Here is a 25,505-nt window from a genome sequence, read left to right as displayed (position 1 = left end):
CTGTTGGCAAGAAGGGAGATCTACAGGAAATGGAAGGACTCTCTACCTCCTACCTTCCGGGATTGGCAGGTCTCAGTCCTGCAGACTTCACGTGCTGACCTGGCCAGGCAACCAGAGTAAAAGGGCCTTTTGGTATTTATTATCTTGGGTGCAATGATTTTTCTGGGGTTTTGTCCCCCCCCCGGTCCAATGATTTAACCTACTATGGTGTTCCCTTTTGCTCACATCTGCTGAACAGCTGTTGCCCGGTCCTAGCCCGGCCCGTGTTGGCTGTCACCTCCACCTAGGTTACCGAGAGATTAGGTAATCGCTCGACTTTTTGCCATCTCGGTGGTTCCAGCGACAGCTGAGGGATGTCATGGCCCCTACCATGTCCGTATCTTGTCCCTACCAGTCTTCATAGACTGAGACAGCTGTTATATGGCTTATCCGTCTTGGCATAAGGTTCCATGGTGGTTATGAGGACAAAAAAATATATATATAAAAAAAATATACATATATATGTAAAAAAAAAACAATGATATGAATACAAGAGTTCTCAAGGAGCTTATGTCACCCACCCGGAACCAATTCCATGCAGTGCTGGGAAAATAGGTTCTCCTGTCACATACCATACACACATGCTGTGTATTTACACAGACATGAAACCAATCAAGCCCGTCATTAAAGTGACCTCATGTGGAATAAGGTGCCAATAATATACAATGTCCTCCGTTGTAAGTGACAACTTATCACCAGTAATGTGACAACTAATCACCAGTAATAGTAATCAAATCAAATTTGTGAAACATAAATGAGTTGTTGATAAAAATGTGTCCTTAGTATATACAGATCAGTAACTCCCCCACTCCCCCATTGGAACCAGGCCCCTTCTGTTCATTTAAATACTATCTTAATCAGTGTTTGATGGCAAACAGAGTAACAAGGTAACAAGAGTCAAATAAAATTGTAAAAATGTTTATTTTTCTCTATGGAACACTTGCAACTAAAATCTACATAATTGCTATAAAAACACATTAATAAAGATTTGTCTCTGATTTACAAACTATAATAATAAAATAAAAGTAGTTTACAGTACTTGAATGCCAGGTACATACACAGCCATTACAAATTTAAACGGTAAAAAATTAGCCCACTTGTATAAACTCCATACATTCAGTACATCAGGATCTTTTAATCACGGTGCGTTCAGTGCGAAGGGCCTCGTAATTACTATGCTGAACTTAAGTTGATAAAAGTGATTTTCTGATTCCTGACATAAGAAAATCACAAAAGCTAATAAGTACAACTTCTCCTGATTGCATTGCTTGCAGAGTGCCATCAATTAAATACTGGGCATTGATCTATGACTGACTTCAAATTTTCCATTTGACTTGATATATTTAGGTCTAACAGACCAGGGTACAGTTTGCAAACTGTTGTGCACTGGCAAATCTATATCATACCACAAAATCAACAGTAAAAAAATAACATTGTGGTTTGCTGGGAGACTGCCACAAAAAAACCTAGCGTTCTAAGACCTGATGAAAACATTGCAACTGTGTAGGTGAGATAAATAGGTGTTGCTGATTGAAATACAATCAGCTGAAAGGGAGCACACAACCATCTACTGGAAACTTATATGTATTAACAAATATAAATACTTAACATTTCAACAAAGTCACTCAAAACAACAGTGATATAAACAGTGTTAAACAATGGATATTCCATACAAACGTCTATAAACATAGGGTGGGTATTTCAACTGACTAAAACCACACCTTTGATCAGGGAAATAATTTACACCTCCAGAAAGTGTACAAAATGGAAATCTGAAAAGTCTCATAATTATCCGAGCTCAGTTTATGAACACTGAAGATCCTTTTCTCATGTTTGTTCACAGTCAGTTTGGCACAGTTTTGAATACCGCCTTGCTTCTCCGAAACTGGTGCACTCTCTTGTCCTGCAAAAACGAAATTATACATTTATATATGGATGCATGAACCGATAATGTTTAAATAATTTCTTAGGTAAAGAATTGGAAATATTATCTACAACAATGCCCCAAGCTTTGACAACATGAGGCACTTAACTTGTGGCTTAACACATTTGCATATAGTGTAAGATGGTAAAAATAAAGACTGGCTGATTTAAATTGAGTATGCTATAACTTAACACGGTTTCTCCAACTTTACATCTGATGGATGAGGAAAGGAAAAGTCCCACGTTTGAAAACTCATGTACATTTCATCAGCAAGTGCTGCCTTGCCTTCTTGTATAGGATGTCGGTCCCGGAAAGACCGCATGAGAGACATATCACAGCTAGGCAATCTAACTTCTATCACAAGATCGGAATAGTGTGCTGTACCTGAGGGAGAGGTGTGGCGCTGCGGCCAGGGCGACTGACACTGGAATCTGGGGACCACGGTTCGATCCCCGGCTCCGGCGGCAGGTTAGCCCAGCACCATGTGACTCTGGGCAATAGCTCGCTTAATCTTCCCGACGGCCCCCAGCGCCTAGAGACCCTTACGGGTGATTGTGCGCTTTACAAATGTGGACTTTACTTTACCTTATTATTTTTTTACTTCATAGAGCAGCACATAAAACCATCACACACTACTACTAACAATCCCTGGGAAAGATCAATTAAAAACAGATCATGTGATCCAAGAATAATCAGCAAGGCGCGTTCCAGCTGCATACTGAGACAAAATCTCCATAGAACTGAAAGGAACTGTCCTCGTGCTCCTAAATGAACAGACAGTATTACAAAGAAGTGCCTCTCCAACCAATGATCAGATGTGATTTGTTCTCACTCAGAAGTTACTTTTATTAACTCCGAGACTCATCAATTAGTTTTCTTTCTCATATATAGGGTTTTGTCTGTTTTTTTAATTGAAACACACACCTCAATTTCATTTTTGATATTTACAAAGAACAGAGTAAGAAAACAAGTTACTTACCTGTAACTCTGGTTCCCCAGTATTGGTAACTTTCATAGATTCCCATGCTTTGTATCATTCCCCGTCGTCGGAATGGGAGCCTCGGTAGTATAAAAAAATCATAGAAACAAAAGAGAAAAATAGGCCTAGGCCTCATCTCATTTTGTATCCTATCACCCTCTTTTTGTAAAAGAGACCAAACTTTTGCCAGGACCAATCAGAGCAGCCTCACCCCATAGAACCTTCCCGAGAGAGCTCAGAGCCTCAGATTTTCGTAGCCGTTGTGCAAACCGCCACTATCTCTGTCAAAAGACTGAGCTTTCCCAGGGGAGGATGGCGGGCGCATGGGAATCTATGAAAGTTACCAATACTGGGGAACCAAAGTTACAGGTAAGTAACTTGTTTTCTTGCCCCAGTATTGGAACTTTCATAGATTCCCATGCTTTGTATCAGAGTAGCTAGCAGTAAATCACCAAGAACACATTTTGTAAATACATGGCATCACATAACCATACAAGTAATACATACAGCATAGCAAAACAACCAAAATGTGCTCACCAGGATGGAGGGATCGTAGGGAAAGCTCACCTCTCAATGAAAAAGATTCCGCAGGACTGCCTGACCAACAGCCGCGTCGTCTCGTCCTGCAGACTCCAGGCAGTAGTGTCTCGTGAAGGTATGAGTACTGCTCCACGTTGCTGCCCTGCATATGTCCTTAATGGCGACTCCTGAGAAGAGAGCCACCGACGATGCCACAGACCTTGTGGAATGTGCACGGACTTTTCTGTCCAGTGGCTTGCCCGCTTCCTGAGGACAGAATTGAATCGCACTGGAGATCCAGCGGGAAATGCCACTCTTTGCCAAAGGAAACCCCTTCCGTGGTGCGCTGTAGGACACAAACAACTGGGTTGACTTCCAAAAGGGACGTGTGCGCTCCAAGTAAAATTTTAAGCTTCTCTGAACGTCCAAAGAATGGAGCGTGCGTTCCGCAGGCGTAGAAGGGTGCGGAAAGAAAGATTTCAGAATCAAAGGTTCATTCAAGTGGAACTCAGATGGCACCTTAGGGATAAACTTGGGATTCATGCGAAGAATAAGAACATCTCTTTTAAATTGCAGGAATGGATGCACTATGGAGAGGGCTTGAAGCTCACTCACCCTTCTCGCTGATGTTAGAGCCAAGAGGAGGGCAAGTTTCCAAGACAGGAACTTTAAATCCACCTTGTGCACAGGCTCAAACGGAGCTTTCATGAGTTGAGCCAAGACAAGGTTGACCTGCCAAACTGGTGGAGGAGGACAAACTGGAGGATACATCCGGAACAAGCCCTTCAACAATTGTTTAACAATCCTAGAGGACCATAAGGAAGGACCTGAAGAACTGCGTCGAAACCTTGATATGGCTGCAAGATGTACCTTTACAGATGAATGTGCCAAGCCAGACTTAGCCAAAGATAGTAAATATGGCAACAGTTGATGAGGTAGGGATTTGTAAGGATGGATACCTTGACGTTGACACCACAAGCAGAATCTTTTCCATTTCGCTTTGTAAGTTTTATTGGTACTTGGTACTCAGGCCTGAGACAAAACCTCTCTACATTCCTGGGAGAGTGTCAGATGACGGAACTCTCTGTGTTCAGGAGCCACGCTGTCAAGTGGAGCGATTTCGGATCCGGATGGTAAACCTGCCCCTGACTCCTTGACAACAGTGACGGAATGGGTTGTAAGCGAATTGGAGGAGCTTGGGAGAGCCTCAGAAGCTCTGTGTACCAGAATTGTCTGGGCCATGCTGGAGCAATTAGAATCATCTTGCAGGGCTCTGCCTTCATTTTCCTGAGAACTCGAGGAATGAGGGGAATCTGAGGAAAAGCGTAAAAGAATGCGCTGTACCAGGCCATCGAAAGAGCGTTCCCCAGGGACCCCTGATGGTAAACTTTGCTTGCGTAAAACCGGCATTTGGCGTTCACCGGAGAAGCAAACAGGTCGATGGCTGGCGTCCCCCAAACCGAGAACACCTTGTCCAGAATGGACTGATTCAATTCCTACTCGTGAGTCACTTCTGTCTGTCGACTCAAGGCATCCGCCATGACATTGAGTGATCCCGCCAGGTGTTCGGCTCTCAGAGTGATGTTGTGTAGAATCGCATAATCCCAGATCCGTTGAGCCTCTGTGGACAGAGTTTGCGATCTGGTACCTCCTTGCTTGTTGACGTAGTGCATGGCCGTCGTATTGTCCGTCCGGACCAGCACTGTATTGCTGCGAACTCTGGGAAGGAAAGCCTGCAATGCCAACCGAATGGCCGTCAGCTCCAGGAAATTGATATGGCATTGGCGCTGTTCTTGACTCCAGTGTCCACTGACTTGAAGCTCTTGGAGCACTGCACCCCAGCCTTCCAACGAGGCGTCCGTGGTCATGATCATGGGTGAAGGTGAAATCCTGAATGTCAGACCTTGAGCGATATTGTCTTTTAGAAGCCACCATTCGCTCGCCTTTCTCATTGCCGATGTTACCAACACCGTGTCGTTGAATGACCCCTCTGCCTGGCGCCACTGCTTGTCTAGTTCTTCCTGCAGAAGACACATTCGCAGCCTGCAATGCGGTATCAATGGTATGCAGGACAACATCGACCCGAGAAGGGATTTGTATTGGCGGACTGAAAGGCATTTCTTCTGGTACAGTTGTCGAGCTGATACCATCAACTTCTGTTGCCGTTCCTCCGAAGGGCGAGCCGTACATTGCGTGGTGTCCAAAATGACCCCCAGGAATCTGGCGGTTCTGGAGGGCAGCAGGACTGACTTGCGTTCGTTCAGCTGAAGGCCTAGGTGACGGAACAAATGGATGCAAGTCGAAACAGCTTGAGAAGTTTCCTCGAAAGATGGTGCCTTGACGAGCCAGTCGTCCAAGTAAGGGAAAACTTCCAGGGATTGTTTTCGAAGAAAAGCTGCTACTGGTGCCAACACCTTGGTGAACACTCTTGGTGCCGACCGAAGGCCAAACGGAAGCACCTTGAATTGGAAATGGCTCTTGCCCACTGTGAAGCGCAGATATTGTCTGTGAGCTGGGTGTATCGGAATATGGAAATACGCATCTTCCAAATCTAGAGACGCCAAATAGTCTCCTGGATTCAAGAGAGGAAGAATTTCCTGGAGAGTGACCACCCTGAAAGAGAGAGCTCCCGGAGGTCTAGAATGGGACGTCAAGTCTCTGCCGTCTTCCGCACTAGGAAGAACCTGGAATAAAAACCTCTGCCCCTCTGAGAGAGAGGTACCGGTTCTATCGCTCCTTTGAGGAACAATTGATGGGCTTCGAGATGGAGTAGTCCCAGATGTCCTGTGCGGATGGCGCCCGGAGCTCTTGTTGGAGGAAGATCTTGGAATTCCAACGTATGGCCACTATCTACAATATTGAGGACCCACTGGTCCGATGTTATTGATTTCCAGCTGTTCAGACAAAGGGATATCCTGCCCCCCACTGATGTGACTGGGAGGGGAGGAACAGTAGGTAGAGCCAGGAGGCTGCTATTGCCGCTTGGTGTTGTCACATCCTTGACGGTTCTGACGGCCTCGCGGAGGATGGCGAGAGAAAGATGCCGATTGCCCCCGTCGCTGATTTGAGTACTGGGTTTTATAAGACTGTGAAGGCTGAGAGGAATATCTCTGTTGGTTTCCTCTATACGATGTAAATCCTTTGCCACGTGCGCCCTTAGAGGGGACTTTACGGTAGTTGAGTGACCCCAAGGACTTTGGTGTGTCCGTGTCCTTTTTTATATTCTGCAGGGCATCATCCACATGCTTACCAAACAGCATTTCTCCATCGAATGGGAGATCCAGGATCCTATTTTGGACCGCCTGACGAAACCAGGTGGCTCTTAACCAGCCCTGGCGACGTAGCACTGCTGAACCTGCTAAGGCTCGAAACGCCGTGGAAGCAATGTCCATCGCACAGTCGATAACCTCTGCGGAAGACTTCTCCCCTTCCATCAGCACTCTCTTGGCCTCCTCCCTTGTAGAGTCTGGTAATTGTTCCAAGAAGGGTTTCAAGTCGCACCACATCTGGCGGTCGTATCTGCCTAGGATGGCAAGAGCATTTGCCGCTCTAACAAGTAAGCTGGCCATGGATGAAAACCTCTTTCCAACGTTATCCAGACGTCTACCGTCCTTGTCCGGAGGCGTGGTCAAAGGTGTGGACGGGTTCTTGGACTTGCTTTGGGCCGCCTGAGAGATCACTGAATCAGGCTTTGGTTGGCCAAGAAGGCAAGCTGGACTGGCTTCTGTAGCTTTATACTTCTTTTCCAGCCTGGGGAGAACCGGAATAACCGTGGCCGGATTTAGCATAATTTTCATACCTTCCTCCCATACATGCTCAATGATGGGAATGGATTTGACAGATCTCCTGTATTGTTCCTTGAAGTCATAAAGGAAACATTCCGATTCCTCCCTCGTAACCGGCAGTCCAAATCTCTTCGCTGCCCTTTCCATCAGGTTATGAAAACCCCCTATATCCACTGGAGGGGAGATAGACGTGTCACGACCAGCGGCGTCCGGATCTTGTAGCCCACTGTCACCTTGATCCAAGTCTGGGTCTTGCAATGGATCAATCAAGGGATCCACCTGTACAACCTCCTCATCCGAAGAGGTATCCTGGTGGACAGCCTGAACAGGGTCGGGATCTGGAGTCCGGACCATGGGTGTCATTGGTGGTGGCGAGAGGGGCACCACAGGTAACGGAGGGAGGCCAATAGCCGGCTGCACCTGCGACTGCATCTGAGGTGGAGGTTGCGCAGACGGCACTGAAGGTTCCGACGGAAACAGTTTACGATAATCCTGGAGCATCATCTGTAGATCAGATATGAGCGAGGAGGGCATGGCCACCAGGAGGGCGTCGCTCTTCCGGAACATATGGATGCAACTGTTGGCCACCTGTATGTTCATTATACTCCTCCGTGTCCGTCTCCTGCATCTTAACATTTAAGTCAGAGGGACTATAGGCCGCTCCATATGTGTCATCATCCACATCCTCATCCTCCTCAGATTCATCATCCAGAAGCATTGTTGGCGGATGTGAAGAAACTCGTCGCGGAGACGTCATCTCCGGAGTAATTTTCATCTTCTGAATTGGAAAATGCATTTTTTGACCCGTCGACGGTCTCGTCGACTGTGCCGTCGCCGCAGTCGTCGATGGTGTTGCCAATGGAATCATCGACGGTACCGTTGTCTTCGTCGACACAATTCTTGTCGTCGACGGAACAATCGTCGACAGCTTCGTAGACGAACTCGTCGTCATCAACATTACCGTCGACGTTGAAGTTGTTGTCGTCGTCTACGTAGTTTTCGTCGAGGCCGTCGACAGCACTTTGCTTGTCGTCGTCGACATGGAAGACGTCAGCGTCGACGAACTCGGAACCTTGAATGTTGACGAAGTCGTCGTCGTGGAGATCGCTACCGCCGACGAGCCCGTCGACGGAGCCAAGGAAACAGCGGGAACTTTAATAGATGTAACTGTCGTCGACGTACCTGGTGTTTTCGTCGTCGACGGACGCTGTTTTTTCTCCGGCACAGATCCTGAAGTGACAAAAGAGTGTTTGTCACTGGATTTGCTCTTTTTGGACGGAGGAGAAGGGAGAGCAACCTCCTTTTTGTCCTTCAAGGCTGTAACCACTCCAGCAGCCTGTCCCTGACTCTCCTTTTCACTTCCGTGAGGAGATTGAAGGGGACCAGCCCTCTCAGACCTGTCAGAGATCTTATGAGGGGCCTGAAGAGGGGGCTCAGATGTAGAAGCACCAGGGGGAGACCTACCCCTCTTCCTTGATCTGTGAGAAGAAGCAAAAGATGTGGAATCCTCCTCATCCAATGAGAGCACCTCTTTCCGAGTCTTCATCTTCTGAAGCCAGGTCAACAGCCGACCTTCTCTGTTCCGAAGAGTCTTGTTCGAGAAGGTTCTACAAATCTTGCAATCTGTGGCCTTGTGGTCAGGATATAAGCAATACATACAATTGTCATGCTTATCTTCCACAAAAAGTCGTTTTTTCCCACAAGAGGCACAGGACGTGAATAAGACCTTCTTCTCCTTGTCAGACATGTTGAATTTTAGCAGAAAAACTTGAAGAAATAAGCAGAAAAGTTGAGAAAACAGAGCAGAGCTCAGTGGAGACTTCCTAGCACAACGTGCGGTAGAAAAATCTGAGGCTCTGAGCTCTCTCAGGAAGGTTCTATGGGGTGAGGCTGCTCTGATTGGTCCTGGCAAAAGTTTGGTCTCTTTTACAAAAAGAGGGTGATAGGATACAAAATGAGATGAGGCCTAGGCCTATTTTTCTCTTTTGTTTCAATGATTTTTTATACTACCGAGGCTCCCATTCCGACGACTGGGAATGATACAAAGCATGGGAATCTATGAAAGTTCCAATACTGGGGCAAACAAACATTACGACATGTACATAATCCACTGACAAATAATACAGTGTTTAGAAACAAGGTTGATACAGACACAAATCGCTAGTCCACTGAACAGTTAATGCAGAGTTAGAACGAATACAACTAATGCATTAGCAAATCCAAGAAGCTTGTCTGTCCTACTGTACTTTTAGAGTATCGGGACCAGTTACATTCAAATCCTTGGTACTGTGTATTTTCAAGGTCCTAGAGAGGTCAGAGTACAAATGTAAAACTCTATGGCTGCACCCATTATTTAAAGCCTAGACAATAGGTTATTTAATGTAGTGATTCCATGTGGTTACTCTTGGCCTCAAGGAGAAAATGCCAACGCGTTTCAACCTTCATAATCGAACCATAGGATAATATGATTGAAGGTCTTCGTCAGGGCGAAACAAGCTTATGTAGGACATTGCGAGATTCCGGATATAGTGTCTTTTTGAACGATCAATGGCAGGGGTCTGGTAGTGTAGTGAGACTCCCTCGTCAAATGGATGTATCTCTTAGACTTCTTAGCGCCTAGTTTGCCATAGTATCTTCGTACTGGTCATGGTCTTGTCTCTTACACGGTCCACAGTTCGATCTGGAGCTCCAAGCTTGTCCAGGATCAGTTCTTCTGACAGATACATCCATGTGAAGAGGGAGTTCCACGACACTATTAAGCAGAAGGAATTTTATGTAAAACATTGGGGAGTGGGCAGCCAATTGTGAATAGTGGGATTATCAAATTTGTACCCTCATCCGATTTTCCAGCTCGCTTACCAGTGGGGCCTAAATTAGACGTCAAATTCTTTTATACAAACGCTGTCTTAATTAATCCCAGACAGTCACATCTTTCCAAGGATGTAACTGATATATTAATGGATTTTTCATCATTAAAGGATGAGGTTTTGAGCCTTTTTACAAACAAAGAACGATCACTGCCCCCTTTAACTATCACTCCAAGCTGGACTTCTAATAAGTAAAATGACTGCCCCCTCTATGGAGGCACTTTTAGTTGAACGTCAGGGGTAAAGCTAAATAGTACATTTTGTGTATGTTTTCAATAAAGTTTGCAGTATGGTTCCCCTTATAAGATTGTTGAGGACTGTGTTAGACGTCAACTTTAAAATGACAGTGACATGTAACTAACTCAAGCGGAACATCTGTTGAGAGACCTTGACCTTTTCTTTTCTGCACATGGCACATTAGTCCATTAGTAGTGGCCACAATTACTCACAGACGAGGTCCTGGTGAAAGGCCAGATTCCCATGCTTGTGAAGGGAAGTATTAATTTGTGTTTTCATAAAAAGGCACCCACAAGCACCCGGCTATATACAGTTGAGAGGTGGCTATACATTAACAAAAACTGAGAAACGTGGAAGAATTGAATAACTCTTTAAAGTTGATCGCAGAGGAGCAAGCACGCCTTACGAAGAAAGGGTACGCCTCTGGGGACAAATGTATCATGCACAACTAGCCTACAAAGTAGTGTACAGAGAAAGGAGCAGCAGAATATGTTGCTGTAGAATTTGAAAGTAGCATTTGACAAGAGTGAAAGGGACAGGGGGTCTGACCTGGAACTAATATCTTTGATAATACAACTTCATTCAAATACGTGGCACCATGCGGTGTGTCTTGGCTCTGAATCATAAAAGGTTCCAAAGCCGGGAGGACAAGGGCGAGTTTAGGCGAATGGCCGGGGAACCCCCTTGATGAATGGGACACTAAAGGGAACCCCATATTTACTCCTGAGATATATGACACCCATAAGTTGTGGAGGTTACAACAGAAACTGAAATACCGGATGGGCAAGTATTAACACCTCCCACATATAAGTGCATAACATTGCTCTGCAATCAATTCACCAGGGAGGTGTTCATTTTGATACCCTGATGAAATCCCCGGACCTGGTTAGGCCTTAGAGTTGGGCTTAAACATGTCAGTTAACAAAACATAGGGTCATACGCCCATAATAGTCCACCATTACCCTTTGTCTTTTTTTAGCTTTCCCGACCATCTCCACTAATAAAAGGATACCTAGGAGAAGGGGAGAGATTTTTAATCTCTAGTTAGGCCCCCTGGTCACCCTCTATCCTTAAGCGCTCCCAGAAATACGGTCGAACCCACCCTGACCTTTAGGAGTCAGGGTGAACCAGATGATGAAGCATAACACTATTGAGTGTGTGAGGGGTTATATATAAAGAAGGATGTTTTTCCTTTCCCGCACCAGTCATGCAGAGCAAGCATACCACTCTAGGGGTGTGTACCAGATAGCCCACCTATCCTGTGTAGTATAAACTACTATCCCTGCATCCTTAGGTGGGATACTCTTTTGTTCTTTTTGGGTGTTCAAGGGAGAACTTATCTCCCCACTCCTCTTCAACTGTTGAAGAGACCTCTCAATCCTCTGGGTCCCACAAACTGTTATCTGTTTTGTCTATCAAGTAAATGAGCAATGACCTTAAGTAGAGTGGTGTGCTGGCCGCTCAATCTTTAACTTGTATTTATGGGAGGTGCCAAACTGTTTATCCAACATGCAGATGCCCAGGTCACAAAATATCAATCTTAATATCATAAAGCTTTATTTGGTCTTAATAAAACCTAAAGTACATAAAAAAAAAATAACATACAACAAAAAGAACGTCATTAAAATACACCACTACTGTGAAACAGAATCAATGTACTATAATACATAACGAAATACAGGTCATGAAGTCATGGGTCAAATCGATTCAATCCTATACTGTACACGCTAAAATAGAAATCAAATGAGTTGTATTAAACAATCAAATATAAAAATAGTTCACTCAGATCTTGATCAATACATTTCATCCATGGGGTTTTACCCCTTAAAACAATGTCATAAGAACAACGAGGCGCAATAAAGTACATAACATTTAGATGCAACTGACCCAACGTAACACATTAAAATAGGACATGAAAATTGCGTGACAACAGTAAACTGCATAGCATACTGAATCAGACCAGCACGAGAGCGGCCATACGTCGTACACGACCAGGTGTAAGGCTTTAAATAGGGAGTCTCAGGTCACCAAATTATTCTACTGTATTAGGCATCCAGTGGAACGACGAGAGAGAGGGCCTGAGCTGAGAAGCTCTCACCCACTCACCGCATCAAATCGCTTTCTCATCCTCAAAGACGGAGCCAAGAAGCGAGAGACAATGTAATATACACGAAAATCAGGGAGTAACTGGAGATACTCGAGAGCAGGCTTGGCCTGGACAAAATTCAGGGAGTTCAAAAAAGGTAACAACAAGGTCTTACGGGGACCATCACTAAAACCACAAAAAAACTCAAAATGTACAAGATCTTGGGACGACAAATGATCACAGGTACAGGTTCCCGATTGTCCAACCCTTTTAATGGGCATTACATGCAAGCAACAGACGAAATTGATTAAACCAAAATCTAGAAATGAGAAATCAATGGTGACCATTGTGTGCATTAAGGAGATACGGTTTAAGGACTGTCCCTGTTACAATCTGAGCGAGTGCTTGCACAGAAGGCTTTCCAAGTTTTAGACCCCCTCTTGTAACTTCCCGCCATAACAAAAAAAATCTTCCTGGTCTAGGAAAAGTATGCTTTCACAATATTTTGTGGTGAATCAAACAGAGCTACTCGTCCTAATCTAGCAAAGGTATCCCGTATATACACTAGCCGTTTAATGACTTCCCAACAATGAAGCTGCAAATAGTTTGTGAGTATCTCCAGGTTAAAATGGCTCTTGGCTCGCACCCAGATAGAGAGCCACCTGAGCAAGAGACGCAGTGCAGTAAGGTTCGATAAGTATGCAAGCCCAGCTACTCATGCACCATAAATGTGGGGGGAGATGCTGGGACTGCAAGGAGGCTTACAACAGATTCTAGAGGAAAAGGAAATTACAGTCCCTATAGAACAAGACAGTCTTTTAGATTTTCTCAACGGGCCTCAAGAGCAGCAGTCATCAAAGTCATCAAAGTCCACATCCAGGTCTGGACCTTCGATAACTTACGGCCCTGGGCATGAAAAGATCTAGACTTGGTCTCCTTTGGGCCCAGAACCATCACCTGGGACATGCTGTGATTGGTTGATAGGTCAAGACTAATTATATAGGTGACAAAACCATTGAGGCCTCCGGGGCAGTTTTCACTAGCAAAACAGTGCAATCAATGTACAACAATGCAGGGACCTGGTGACTACCCACTCAAGAACAGCCCATCTGCCAAGCCTATAACCCGGCCCCAAGATTGTTCACATATAAAGTAAACAAAAATGGGGCCAGTATGCATCCTTCTCTCACTCCAAAATGTAAGGGGAAACGAACAGTACAGGGCCCATCCTGGTTATACCGAGCAGCTGCCATCATATTCCAGTGCAGCTCACTGAGAAAAGACACAATGTCTGCATCCATTCCCAGGTCTAGCAAGATGGGCCACAACTTGGACATTTTACTCGATCAAAGGAAGAGGACAGGTCCATAAATGCAATATACAAGGACCCAGATCTTGCCACTGTGTACTTCATTAGCAAGAAGTTTAATCATTGATCACAGGTACCGAGGCCGGTCGAAACCCAAACTACAGAACTGAGAGAATGGAACCATCCTTAGCCCAGGACATGGTTAGCTCCAAGATAATCCTGTCCCGAACGCCTTACCAGAGAATCCATCAGAGAGACAGCCCTTTAGAAACTAGGTAGGTCTCTCAAACCCTTCTTAAATACAGGTATGATAATCTACTGGGAACATAAGTCTGGAAGGCCCAAACGTATTGTCAAGATGAACATGCAGGTTATAATTGGAGCCTAAAGTTCTGGTCTTGCCTTAAGCGAGTCTGAAGAGATTCTGTCAGGACCAGGGGCCTTATGTGTGGTCAAATGTCCTATAGGCAAAGGAACCTCCTCGACGGTAAAAGTTAGTTTACTTTTGAGAGGTGGACAAGGGAGAGGGGTCAGTTTGGCCCTCGCGAATCGTGATCCACATGTAGGGACCTACCCCAGACCGTGGCCCGTGCAAAATGATCAGTGATGCTAGTTGAAACACATTTGTGATCACTAAAATCTGAGACATTTATCCCAAAATTACTTTAAAAATTCCATAAAAGGATGAAACTAAAATATAATCTATTGTGGGTAATTGGCTCTGTCTGGTGGAAAAGGGAGAAAAACTTTCATCCGAGCGGTGAAACATTTTGGTCATTACACACTCCAAGTGAAATTTTGCATGAACATTGTTTACAAAGGAACCAGCGTAGTTGTGCTTGATGTGTAAGGAAAATGCTACTTACCAGTATGCATCTGTTCTTGGCATGTAGAGCTGCAGAATCGTACACTTTTGCAATAGATCGCCACCTGGTGTTGGGCTCGGATGATTGCAGGTTGTTGGTCTTCTTGGAAGAAGTCTTTGTAGTCACGAGATAGGTGACTCCTCCCTTGGACAATACTGCGCATGGTCATCGACTCCATCCTCAGATTGTTTTTCGCCATGATGGGAAATGATGGAGTTAGTAGACGTAAAGAGAAAAAGGATGTCCATGCGTGTGCATCCAAGTAAGATGAGTACTGGAATGGATACAAGTCCCGGGGAGGTGGGAGGGCGTGTACGATTCTGCAGCTCTACATGCCAAGAACAGATGCATACTGGTAAGTAGCATTTTCCATTCGAGGCATATGAGCTGCAGATCGTACACTTTTGCAACGATTGTGCAGCAGTGTCTCCCCTAGCGGTGGTCGCTTGTATCCGTTGCAGTATTCTGAAATAGTGTTCTAAGGACAGCTTGGCCTACTGCAGCTTGCTGCTTGGCCTGCACATCAACACAATAGTGTTTAGGGAAGGTGTGTATTGTAGACCATGTTGCTGCCTTGCATATGTCCTCTAGTGGTATATTTCCTAAGAAAGCCGTAGAGGCACCTAGTTTGCGAGTGGAGTGTGCTCTAGGAGGAACTGTTAGTGTACGTTTAGCTTTTTGATAGCATATTTGTATACACTTTACAATCCACCTGGCAATTCCCCGCTTAGAGATGGGTTTGCCTTTGTGTGGGGGAGAAAGATACAAATAATTTTTTTGTCTTTCTGAAGGATTTAGTCCTATCTGTGTAGTATAATAGGGTTCTCCTAACATCTAAGGTGTGTAAAGCCCTTTCGGCAACAGAGTCTGGGTTTTGGAAAAACACAGGTAGCTCTACTGATTGGCTAAGGTGAAAAGGAGTGATAACCTTTGGCAGGAATTTTGGATTAGGCCTGAGAACCACTTTGTTAGGATATATTTGAAAAAATGGTTCTTGTATTGTGAATGCTTGTATTTCACTAACTCTTCTGAGAGAGGTGATGGAAACAAGGAAAGCAGTTTTCCATGTTAGGAATTGCAATTCACACTTGTGTAAAGGCTCGAAAGGGGGTCCCATAAGTCTTGTAAGTACCACGTTCAGGTTCCACACCGGAGCAGGTGGTAACCTAGGTGGGATTATTCGTTTTAAATCTTCCATAAATGCTTTGATTGCAGGTACTCTGAAGAGAGATGGATGTTGTCTATTCTGTAAATAGGCTGCAATTGCTGCCAGATGCAGGTGTATGGAAGAATAAGCTAAATTGGACCTTTGTAGGTGTAGAAGGTAGCAAATGAAATTTTGGATGGAAGCATCCAGTGGGTCAATGTGATTGTTCTTACAATATATTGCAAACCTTTTCCACTTAGCGGCATAACACGTTCTGGTAGTGGGTTTTCTACCTTCTTTAATTATGTTCATACAGTCTGGTGACCGGTTTAAGTAACCGAACTGTAAGACCTCAAGAGCCAGATCGCCAAATTCAGTTGGCTTGGTTCTGGGTGTCTTATTTCTCCATGGTTCTGTGTTAACAGGGAGGGCGTGAGCCGTAATTTATGTGGAACCAGTGAGAGATCTAGTAGTGTGGTGAACCACGGCTGGCATGCCCTTGTGAGAGCTACTAGTATTAGTTTGAGAGACTGTTGTCTGAGTTTGCGCACTACTAGTGGAATGAGTGGGAGAGGCGGAAAAGCGTACGCAAATCTGCCTGACCAGTTCATCCATATTGCATTCCCCTCCGACAGTGGGTGTGGAAACCTGGCAGCGAAGGTTGGGCATTTTGTATTCTCATGGGTTGGCAAAGAGATCTATCTAGTGGTTTTTCAAAAATACCTTTAAAATCAGGCTCCTTCTCAATCATCTCCCAATTTTTCAAGATGGTTTTTTTGATTTGATTACTAGAGTTTGAAAACTTCGAAACAAATACTGGTCTGTTCTGTTTTGTGTCCTTATTCTTGGTTTTCAACAGTTGTTCTCTGGGAATGTCTTGGGTTCTAACTTTAGCTTCTTCCAGGATGGTCTCTGGATATTTTCTCTCACGAAACTTAGTTATCATGGAACTGGCGTTCCTTTCATAGATCTGGTCAGTAGATGAGATTCGTTTCATTCTCAACAGTTGAGAGTAGGGTAAGTGCCGTTTGAGTGATAATGGATGGCACGAAATGCATTGGGCATGTGGACGAATGATTTGTTGTGAATATTTACAAAAAAGAAAACCTATGAACTTTGATAATGTTGTGAAGTAACAACGTTCAGTTACGAATTGAATTACAGTGAATAAATTTCAATGGACTAATCAAATTCCTTTGGATTACTTTATGGGCTAAAAATTTTGGATTTATTTGGTTTAAACCCTGGAAGAGGTTCACTCTCCTAAAAGAGTGCGGTTGGCCAATCTGTCAACCTAGACAGCTGTTATTTCGTAACTGTCGACTCAACAGATCTGCTATCTGATTGTGAATTCCTGGGAGGTGTTCTACAGTAAGGTGTATGTTTTGAGGAATGGCCCATCTCCAAATGTTCTGCGCAAGCTGGGACAGTTGCAGAGTGTGTCCCCCCCTGTTTTTGTATATAGTACATGGCTGTCATATAGTCCGTCCGGATTAAGACAGCTTTGTTTTGTACTTGCAATTGAAACGTTTTGAGTGCTAGGAAAATTGCTAGCAGCTCTAGGGGGTTGATATGGAACATTTTTTGTTGGTTGTTCCATTGGCCTTGTGTGGTATAGTGTAAGGGATGGGGTCCCCATCCTGTGAGGGATGCGTCTGTCGTGAGCACTATCTGTGGAACAGGCTCTAGGAACGGCCGTCCTTTTGTCAAGTTTTTGGTGTTCCACCATTGCAGAGAGCGACATGTATGGCTGACTACCAACACCAGGTCTGTGAGCTGACCTTGAGCCTGATTCCACTTTTGTGCTAGACATTCTTGTAATAGGCGCATTTGCAGTCTTGCATGTGGAACTATGAAGATGCAGGACGCCATCATGCCTATTAGTCTCATGAACACTCTGGCTTGGAGAGACTGCTGGTGTTGAAAAATGGAGACTACGGTCTGAATGCTCTGTATCCTGGCTGGACTGGGATACGCTAGAGCTGTAGATGTGTCTATGGTAGCTCCTAGATACTGATGAACGTGCGAAGGCTCTAGATGCGACTTGGTGTAGTTTATGGTAAACCCTAAGTCGTGCAGTGTCTGAATTGTTTGCTTTGTGTGTTGGACACATTGACTGAATGATTTTGCTTTTATGAGCCAGTCGTCGAGATAAGGAAAGACATGTATCTGTTGTCTTCTGAGATGTGCCGCTACTACTGCTAAGCACTTCGTGAACACTCGTGGTGCTGTTGTGACCCCAAATGGAAGAACTTTAAACTGATACTGCTGTCCTTGTATGACAAACCTTAGATAATTCCTGTGAGCAGGATGTATAGGAATGTGAAAGTAGGCGTCCTTTAGGTCTAGTGTTGAAAGGAAATCGCCTTGTTGTAGTAGTGGGAATACTTGTTGCAGAGTGATCATGTGAAAATGTTCTGATTGTATGTAATAGTTGAGGGGTCTGAGGTCGAGAATTGGTCGTAATGTCCCGTCCTTCTTGGGGATTAGGAAGTACAAGGAGTAAACTCCTGTTCCCTGTTCTTCTAAAGGAACTACTTGAATAGCATCCTTTTCTAGAAGTGCTACAACTTCCTATTGAAGCAGAGTCATATGGTCGGTGGACATTGGACGCTGCCTGGGTGGTATGTTTGGGGGGGTTGCTGTGAGTTCTAGGCAGTAGCCATGTTGGATAATCTGTCTCACCCACCTGTCTGTTGTGATGGAATTCCAGACAGGTAGGAACTGTGATAATCTGCCCCCCACAGGAGTGGAATGCTGTAGGGGAAGCAGAGGGAAGTCACTGTTTGGGAGTGGAAGAGGAACAGTTGTTATTACCTCTGCCTCTTCCCTTGTTATTATTGCCTCTGTATCCTCCTCTAAAGTAGCCTTTGTTAGAGGAGGTCTGTGTGTGCGTTTTGAAAGATGATGTTGTATCTGCACATGTTTGCTTAGAGCCTCCTCTATAAAAGGAGCGGCGAAAAGAACTTCTAGTCTGTGTGGATTGTAATGCACCTATAGACTTGGCTGTGTGTGTCTTTTTTCATCTTTTCTAGTGTGTTTTCTACTTCTGGCCCCAACAATTGGTTTTGATTTAAGGCCTGGTTCAAGATGGTAGTCTGTACCTCCGTTTTAAACTCTGAAATGCGTAGCCACGCATGTCGTCTGAGTATAACACTAGTATTGACTGCTCTGGATGCTGTGTCTGCTACATCTAGTGCACAATTAATTGAGGCATTGGATATTAATTTGCTTTCTTGTATGAGATCTGTTGCCTGATCTTTGTATTGATCTGGGAGGTGCTCCATCAGTTTTTCTAATTGATCGTAATGAGCCCTGTCATAGCGTAAGAGCAGGGCTTGTGTATTTGCTATGCGCCATATATTTGTGGCCTGCGCAGCAATTAGTTTCCCTGACGCATCAATAACTTTAGATTATTTGTCAGGCGGGGGCGTGTCACCTGAAGTCTGGGAATCGGCTCTTTTCCGTGCATTAGACACTACTAAAGAGTTTAGTGGCAGATGTCCCTTAATATAGACTGGATCAGATGGTGCTGGTCTATATTTCTTTTCTATTCTTGGATTTAACACCTTACAACGTACCGGGTCTTTAAATATTTCCGGAGCATGTTTAATGACTCCTTTGATCATGGGTAGTATTTGCGTAGACCTTTGTGACTGCTCAAATGTATCCAGTAAAAAAGTCCTCGTCAATGGCATCAGAGTGCATTGAAACCCCGTGGTAAAGGGCAGCTCTATTTAAGAGATGATTAAACCCAATACTATCTTCTGGAGGGGAAGGTTTTGTTGGGTAGGACTGAGGATCAGGAATGTCGGCCACATTGTGTGGTAGGAAGCCATATATATCGTCATCTTTAGGATATTCTGGATTGACATCTTCATCTACAGGGTATGCATGTGGCTCTGGTATGACATTCCCCCCACCTAGATCATACTCTTCGTCAGTGTGATGTGATGATGCAGGAGATTGAACAGGAGAAACTGTAGGTTCAATGTAAGGAGGGATAGGAGAGGAAGAAGGTGAAGGAGAGGAAGGGTGCATTGGAGAGGTTGCACAATCATTTTTGGCAGGAACCACGGGTAGAAGTGGTGTCTCTGCTGGTCTCTTTTTGTGAGGAATAGCTTCCACATGTCCAGTTTTTGGATTGATATGGACTTTTCTTTGTTTAGGATCTGGTCTAAACAGTTCTTCCTCTGCAGCTTTCTTCGGCGTCGATTTTTTCGGTGCCGATAGGGGTTGTTTTGTGTTTTTTGCTGTAGGAGGTGTTATGGAGTCCCATGGCAAATTGTTCAGTGCCGAAGGTGGTTTCGGCTTGGTAGGCTTGTTAGAGGGTTTAGGTGTCTCTGAATCAGGCCTTGGAGTCTTTGGTACAGACGTTGGAGACTTTGAAGTGGAGACAGGTCTCGTTGGCTTTGCGGCGTTGGACTTCGGCTTTCCATCTTTATTTTTGGAACCGGAAGGTTTCGGAGTCGGAGCCTTTTTCGGCTCCGGTACAGTCTTCGGCACCGATGCATCTTTTGGTGCCGAAGGATCTTTGTCTTTGGGCACCGAAGGGCGTTTTGGCTTCGGTGTCTAAGAATCCTTCGGTGTCGAAGGATGTGTGTGCTTCGGTGCCAATGGAGGAGGTGAAATTGGCACATGTGGTTTTGTCGGTGCCGAGGCACCGGAAGGCGTAGTCGTTTTCCTCGGAGCCGAGCCCGAAGGCGGGGCGTCTGAGGGGATATTTCGGTCTCGACTGGGCCCCATGGGCGGAGTGCTGACCGTTGCCTTTGGCTTGGGTAGTGTCTGTTGTGCAGGAGCAAGAGTACTCACGGGTTGACGAGATGGAATCGAGTCGTCTGAGTCCTCTGCCTCCGATATGATCTGGAGATCAGGTGAGTCTTCCTCGGCGACGAGTGGAGCCTCGTCCTCGGAGATGTCTTCGAGTGGATCCTCTCCCTCAGAGATGTCTTCTTCGACGATCTCCTCCTCGAAGATGGCCTCCGGCGTTGATCTCATCTCGTGTCGACGTGCCCTCCGATCCTGAATGGTCTTCTTCGATCGGAAGGATGCACAAGCTGTGCAGGTCGACTCGTCGTGTTCCGGCGATAGACAGAGGTTGCAGACCTCGTGATGGTCGCTATGAGGGAATTTTGCTCGACATACCGGGCATCTCTTGAATGGAGTTCTGTCCATGAGGCGTAGGCCGTACGGCGCCGATAGGACTAACGGCCCGCGTCGACGCAACGGAATGTAGCTTGATGATGCCGAAAGTAGTCTATTCGTCGATAATGTTTGCTAAAGTTTTTTGTCGCTTCGAAGTTGCTGGAAATGTCTTTTCTAGCCGGAGCGGAAAACTTTCATCCGAACCCAGTGGCGGAAAAAAACAATCTGAGGATGGAGTCGATGACCATGCGCAGTATTGTCCAAGGGAGGAGTCACCTATCTTGTGACTACAAAGACTTCTTCCAAGAAGACAACAACCTGCAATCATCCGAGCCCAACACCAGGTGGCGATCTATTGCAAAAGTGTACGATCTGCAGCTCATATGCCTCGAACATAATCTTCATTATTTGCGTAATCAAATTAAATAAAGGAACAGAAGCATTGGCGTATGATAAAATCGTTAACCAAAATAAATCCGGCTCTAATGGGACCAGTGGTAGCCTTATGAAAATGTAATAAAACAAAATTACAGACCAAAGGGACCTAATGAGAATTGTCTGTATACTGACAGGACATATTACCAGATCCTCAACCGAGCAATTTAAAGAAAGAGAAACCAAAATCAACAAGGTTCTCCTTGGATGTACTCTCACTGAAGGCACAGCAGGGTTGGAACATGATTTGTAGCCTTCCAAGAAAAGGAAGCCCTTAATGTCCCACATTTCCTGTAGACCTATTATGGCAAATGATCTCAGATAGATAAGCTAGTGAGGGTCACTTGTTTTCCTATATATACATGCCACATTCCAAAGGTGCTAACGTGAAAAGGCTAGCAGTGGTACGCCCTTTACTCATAAATTACACGGCTGGGTTAATTCGTGTTGGGGTCATACCATTCTGCTTGCCCCTTCTTGTAGTTCACTGCTCTATGACCCCAGTGACAAATACCTCAGTGCCATCCGCTTACTAATATGAGGCACAAGCTGACCACCAGCAGTAACCTTTGTTTCGATAGACACCAGAGGTATCGGACAAAATAGTGGAATAAACCTCTATGTCAAAACAAGCGGCAGTCTGCATAGCCCCATATCTACCGACTAGCTGGAAGCCCCGCGAGCCCCATTACCTATTCCCTCCTTTTTACACTGTGTCATATAATTGAGGCCATGCAGTCAGTCTCATGAATCACCCTCCAATGGCTCGTATCTGTTATAGGTGGGTATGACAAAATCTCTGGCAACAAGTACCTTGGAATATCGTCATCAGTACTATTGCTAGCTACAAGTCAGTAGCCCGTGGATGAATTTGGGCTAAAAGTGAGTGATAAATAAAAAAACAAGAATGAAGGGCTGAACCTTTGAAGAAGGGTAGACCACATGGCAAGGTTAAGAACCGATTGGACATCTCAAGGACAATTAAAAGTGATGATTAAACAGTGCCCCTGAAAGGTTTAGGGAGTAGATCAACCCCAATCCACCCTTCGGGCGATGATGGGGCTGTTGACCAACGTTCGCACTTCGCCTCCCAGTTGTGACAACCATTGGCTAACCTTGTTTATTAAACTGGAATAATCTTCCCTGCCCGATGTTTTAAAGTGGAGACCACAGTTAGTACCACAACGTAATGGGCCGAGGCTGGAGGAAGGCAGAGTACTACTCAAGGGGGTACTGGATCATCTCTACGACTCGCAACACTCAACTTTCCTCGTGGCAGCTTATGTGCCTTGCTGGGCCTAGAATCACTTTGAGGACTCGCTGACCTAAGTGGCCTCAAAACACGAGACAAGGTGAGCTGATTTGGTAGCTCCCTTTGAGTATCATTCGGGGTTAGGCTAATAGATGGCAAGATGGGTAACAATGGGATTCCAACATTGGGAAAACTAGGATACGCTAGGTGGTCCCTGAGTGGGTTTACTGGGTGCCACAGTCTCAAGCACTATCTGCCCCCTCCCCTCAAAAATGGAGAGCAAAATTAAGTTGTTTGAACTATGTTCAATAGATGAAAATTCCTCCACACATTTACCAAATGCGTCCTCTATCATACACTGTATTTTGGGGGCAAAGTCCTCAAAGTTAACATTGTGGGCACTATCTTTAGGCGCTTTATGCTCACTGCCCTTTGCACTGGAGGAGAGGTCTGAATGATACTTTGATTTGGGAATCAACTCCACAGGGGCTGCATCAGGCTCTTCTTTTAATGCTTGGGCGTCCGAAGACCATAACTGAGTGGTGAGTTCACTGGCTGGTGGACTTCTGTGACTATCACTACCCAGGTGGTCCCATCTGACTGGGCTCATCGATCATCCCGGTGGTGGTACCTTTCTTGGAGGGAGAACAGTGTGAGGAAACTAGATTAGACTCTGGGGCAACGGGTGACATTCACACAGATGAATGAAAGAAATAACACCTTTTCGTCATTTTATTTATTTGCAGACTTCTAGATCCCATTGAGGATTATTTTAATATCACAATGACGGTTGCTTATGAACAAAAAAAAGAGTATAGTTTATAATGATTCTTAATCAGACCAATGTAAACCTAGTTAGAGACTGATAGGGAAATATGACAGGGAAGTGAATTATTCATGGAATTCAGAGTGTCTCGGAAAGAATAATTGCTCCCCAGATAAACTGCTGTTTTTATCTACCTTATACAGATAACTGTACAAGAATATCTGATAGTAAATGACCCAGTACCAGATGCACTAAAAGACTGGTCATAAAAATTGGCTACATATTGTGCAGCAACTTTTTGAGATCAGTCATTTATTTTGCGATGACCCCTATGTACTAATAAGTTGCATCCCAAACTGTCGAGTTATGTTATGCTAGCAGTGTTTTAATAGCGTGCTTGTGGTCATGTAAATGAAAAATCTTGCTCTGTAAACCTCAGAAACAAGTAGATGTGTGTAGGTTATACAGTTCTAAGTAAACTAAGAATTATAATGACTCTCTAGTCAATGACTCATTTATAATGTGAAAGGTTGACATTTATTGAGTTTGTCTTAAAGATTAGTGGACTAGCCAACATGTTCCACGCCTTGTGCATCCCATAGGCCTGGGGCTTTTTCAAGGCTGTATATAATTATTAGTGTCAATGTAAATACAATAAATTCATTCTAACAAATACAACAGATATACAATAAAAAGTGCAAATCATAATCATAACGGTTTGACTAAGGAGAAAATACAGAGAAAGAAAATGAAAAAGTGTACAAACTTGCCATTATTATATGATATTAAATTTCATGTCAATACATGTGTGTTGCACTGCAAACCGTGCCATCCAATAATTCTGTATACAGTGGATGCAAGTCTTTGTTAACAGTTATTATTAGGTGGTGAGGGGCCTGTGTCAGCGATTGTGGAAAGCTAAGCATTGAGGGGCGTATTTCTCCAAAAGTAAGCTAAGGGATGCTAAGTGGCGACAAAGCATACGAGCTTAAGAACTGGTGAGAGAGTATACTGATGAATCCCACCTAATGTGTAAAGCAGTCGAGATGAAATGGCATCAAACTAATTATCCATAAAGGTTCAAGAAGCTGAACCGGTCTGTCTATAGGGGCAAAGGACATGGTATTAAAATGGCCAGCAGCAAGGGATAGCTAAGCCGCGTGGGCAGGCGCTTAGCTGAGAAGGCAGGGTAACAGGTCTCTGCGGTCCGGACTCTGGGAGAAAACTTGCCTTGCGTTCTAATGTACGCGACGATGGTTAAAGTGAAAGGCTTATTATGAAGCTAGAGGCGGTGACCCATGGGGGCAAAGGTGGCGGACTTAGTGGCTATACTGGAACTGTGCTAACTGAGTACACAATGCAACGTATTATTGGTAATGATGCTTCGTGTTGACATAAGGTGCGGCCTCAGCATAGAAAAGTGTAAAGGGAATACCATTTTTTACAAGTATTATCGAATCAAGTTCAAATTGAAACGCATTTTGCCATACAATGATCTATCTGGGTTTCAAGGATACAAGCCCATAACAGTATTTACAATAGCAAGGAGATAAGTTTTAACCACAAGTAAAAAAATATGCACCTTTGCATTTGTTACTGAATGTTAAACTAGTTAAGTCATGGTAAGATGTGAGTAACAATACAAAATAAAAAAATAACCACAGTAACGAGAACTCGTAAATGGGTAGTGTGCATCTTTCACTTGTTCCCAGAGGTTATTCTGAATGAGAGACAATACAGAAGAAAAAAACTAAGAGCAGGAATGGTTTATCTGTGTCATTATCTGCGGTCTTCGTGAGTCATATTTTAGCTTGTGGTAGTATGAGGTCCTGGTGTTTTAATTGGAAAATAAAAGTGGTTGCGCATTGTTAGAAATGGAGGTCTCTAGTTGGTACTGACTGGTGTCACTGTCCAAATAGGGACCCTTCTTCCTAAGTCCGGGCAAGTGGGTCACCCCATTTGACAACCCTGTGGTAACGTAGCATGAGCAGTTAGGCCTATCTCCGAGGCAGTGTGTGAAGCGTTTATGACCACGTACAATAAGGCAGTAATGACACCACAAAAGGACACAACTCAGGTAGATATATAAAAATAATGTCTTGAGAAAACAGAGGCAAGATGGCGTCTGTGTGAGAGGTCGTCTGCTCAC

At 44.6% G+C, this 25,505-nt stretch overlaps 1 protein-coding gene across 4 annotated transcripts in view; it reads right to left on the bottom strand.

Annotated features, from left to right (window-relative positions):
- Window positions 1-941: 941 nt before the first annotated feature.
- Window positions 942-25,505, bottom strand: part of DAZL (deleted in azoospermia like) — a 794,400-nt gene continuing 769,836 nt past the window's right edge. For all 4 annotated transcript variants that reach the window (XM_078664021.1, XM_078664020.1, XM_078664023.1 and 1 more), the window contains one exon: window positions 942-1,942. Coding sequence is in view for 3 of the 4 variants with exons in the window: in XM_078664020.1 (XP_078520146.1) it covers window positions 1,883-1,942 (60 nt within the window). In the remaining variant the exon portion in view is untranslated. The remainder of the gene's footprint in view (window positions 1,943-25,505) is intronic.

The sequence above is a fragment of the Lissotriton helveticus genome, chromosome 10, assembly GCF_964261635.1.
Source record: "Lissotriton helveticus chromosome 10, aLisHel1.1, whole genome shotgun sequence".
In the NCBI taxonomy this organism is placed as follows: domain Eukaryota; kingdom Metazoa; phylum Chordata; class Amphibia; order Caudata; family Salamandridae; genus Lissotriton; species Lissotriton helveticus.
The sequence above is the reverse complement of the archived record's forward strand: the minus strand, read 5'-3'. Positions and strand labels throughout refer to the sequence as shown.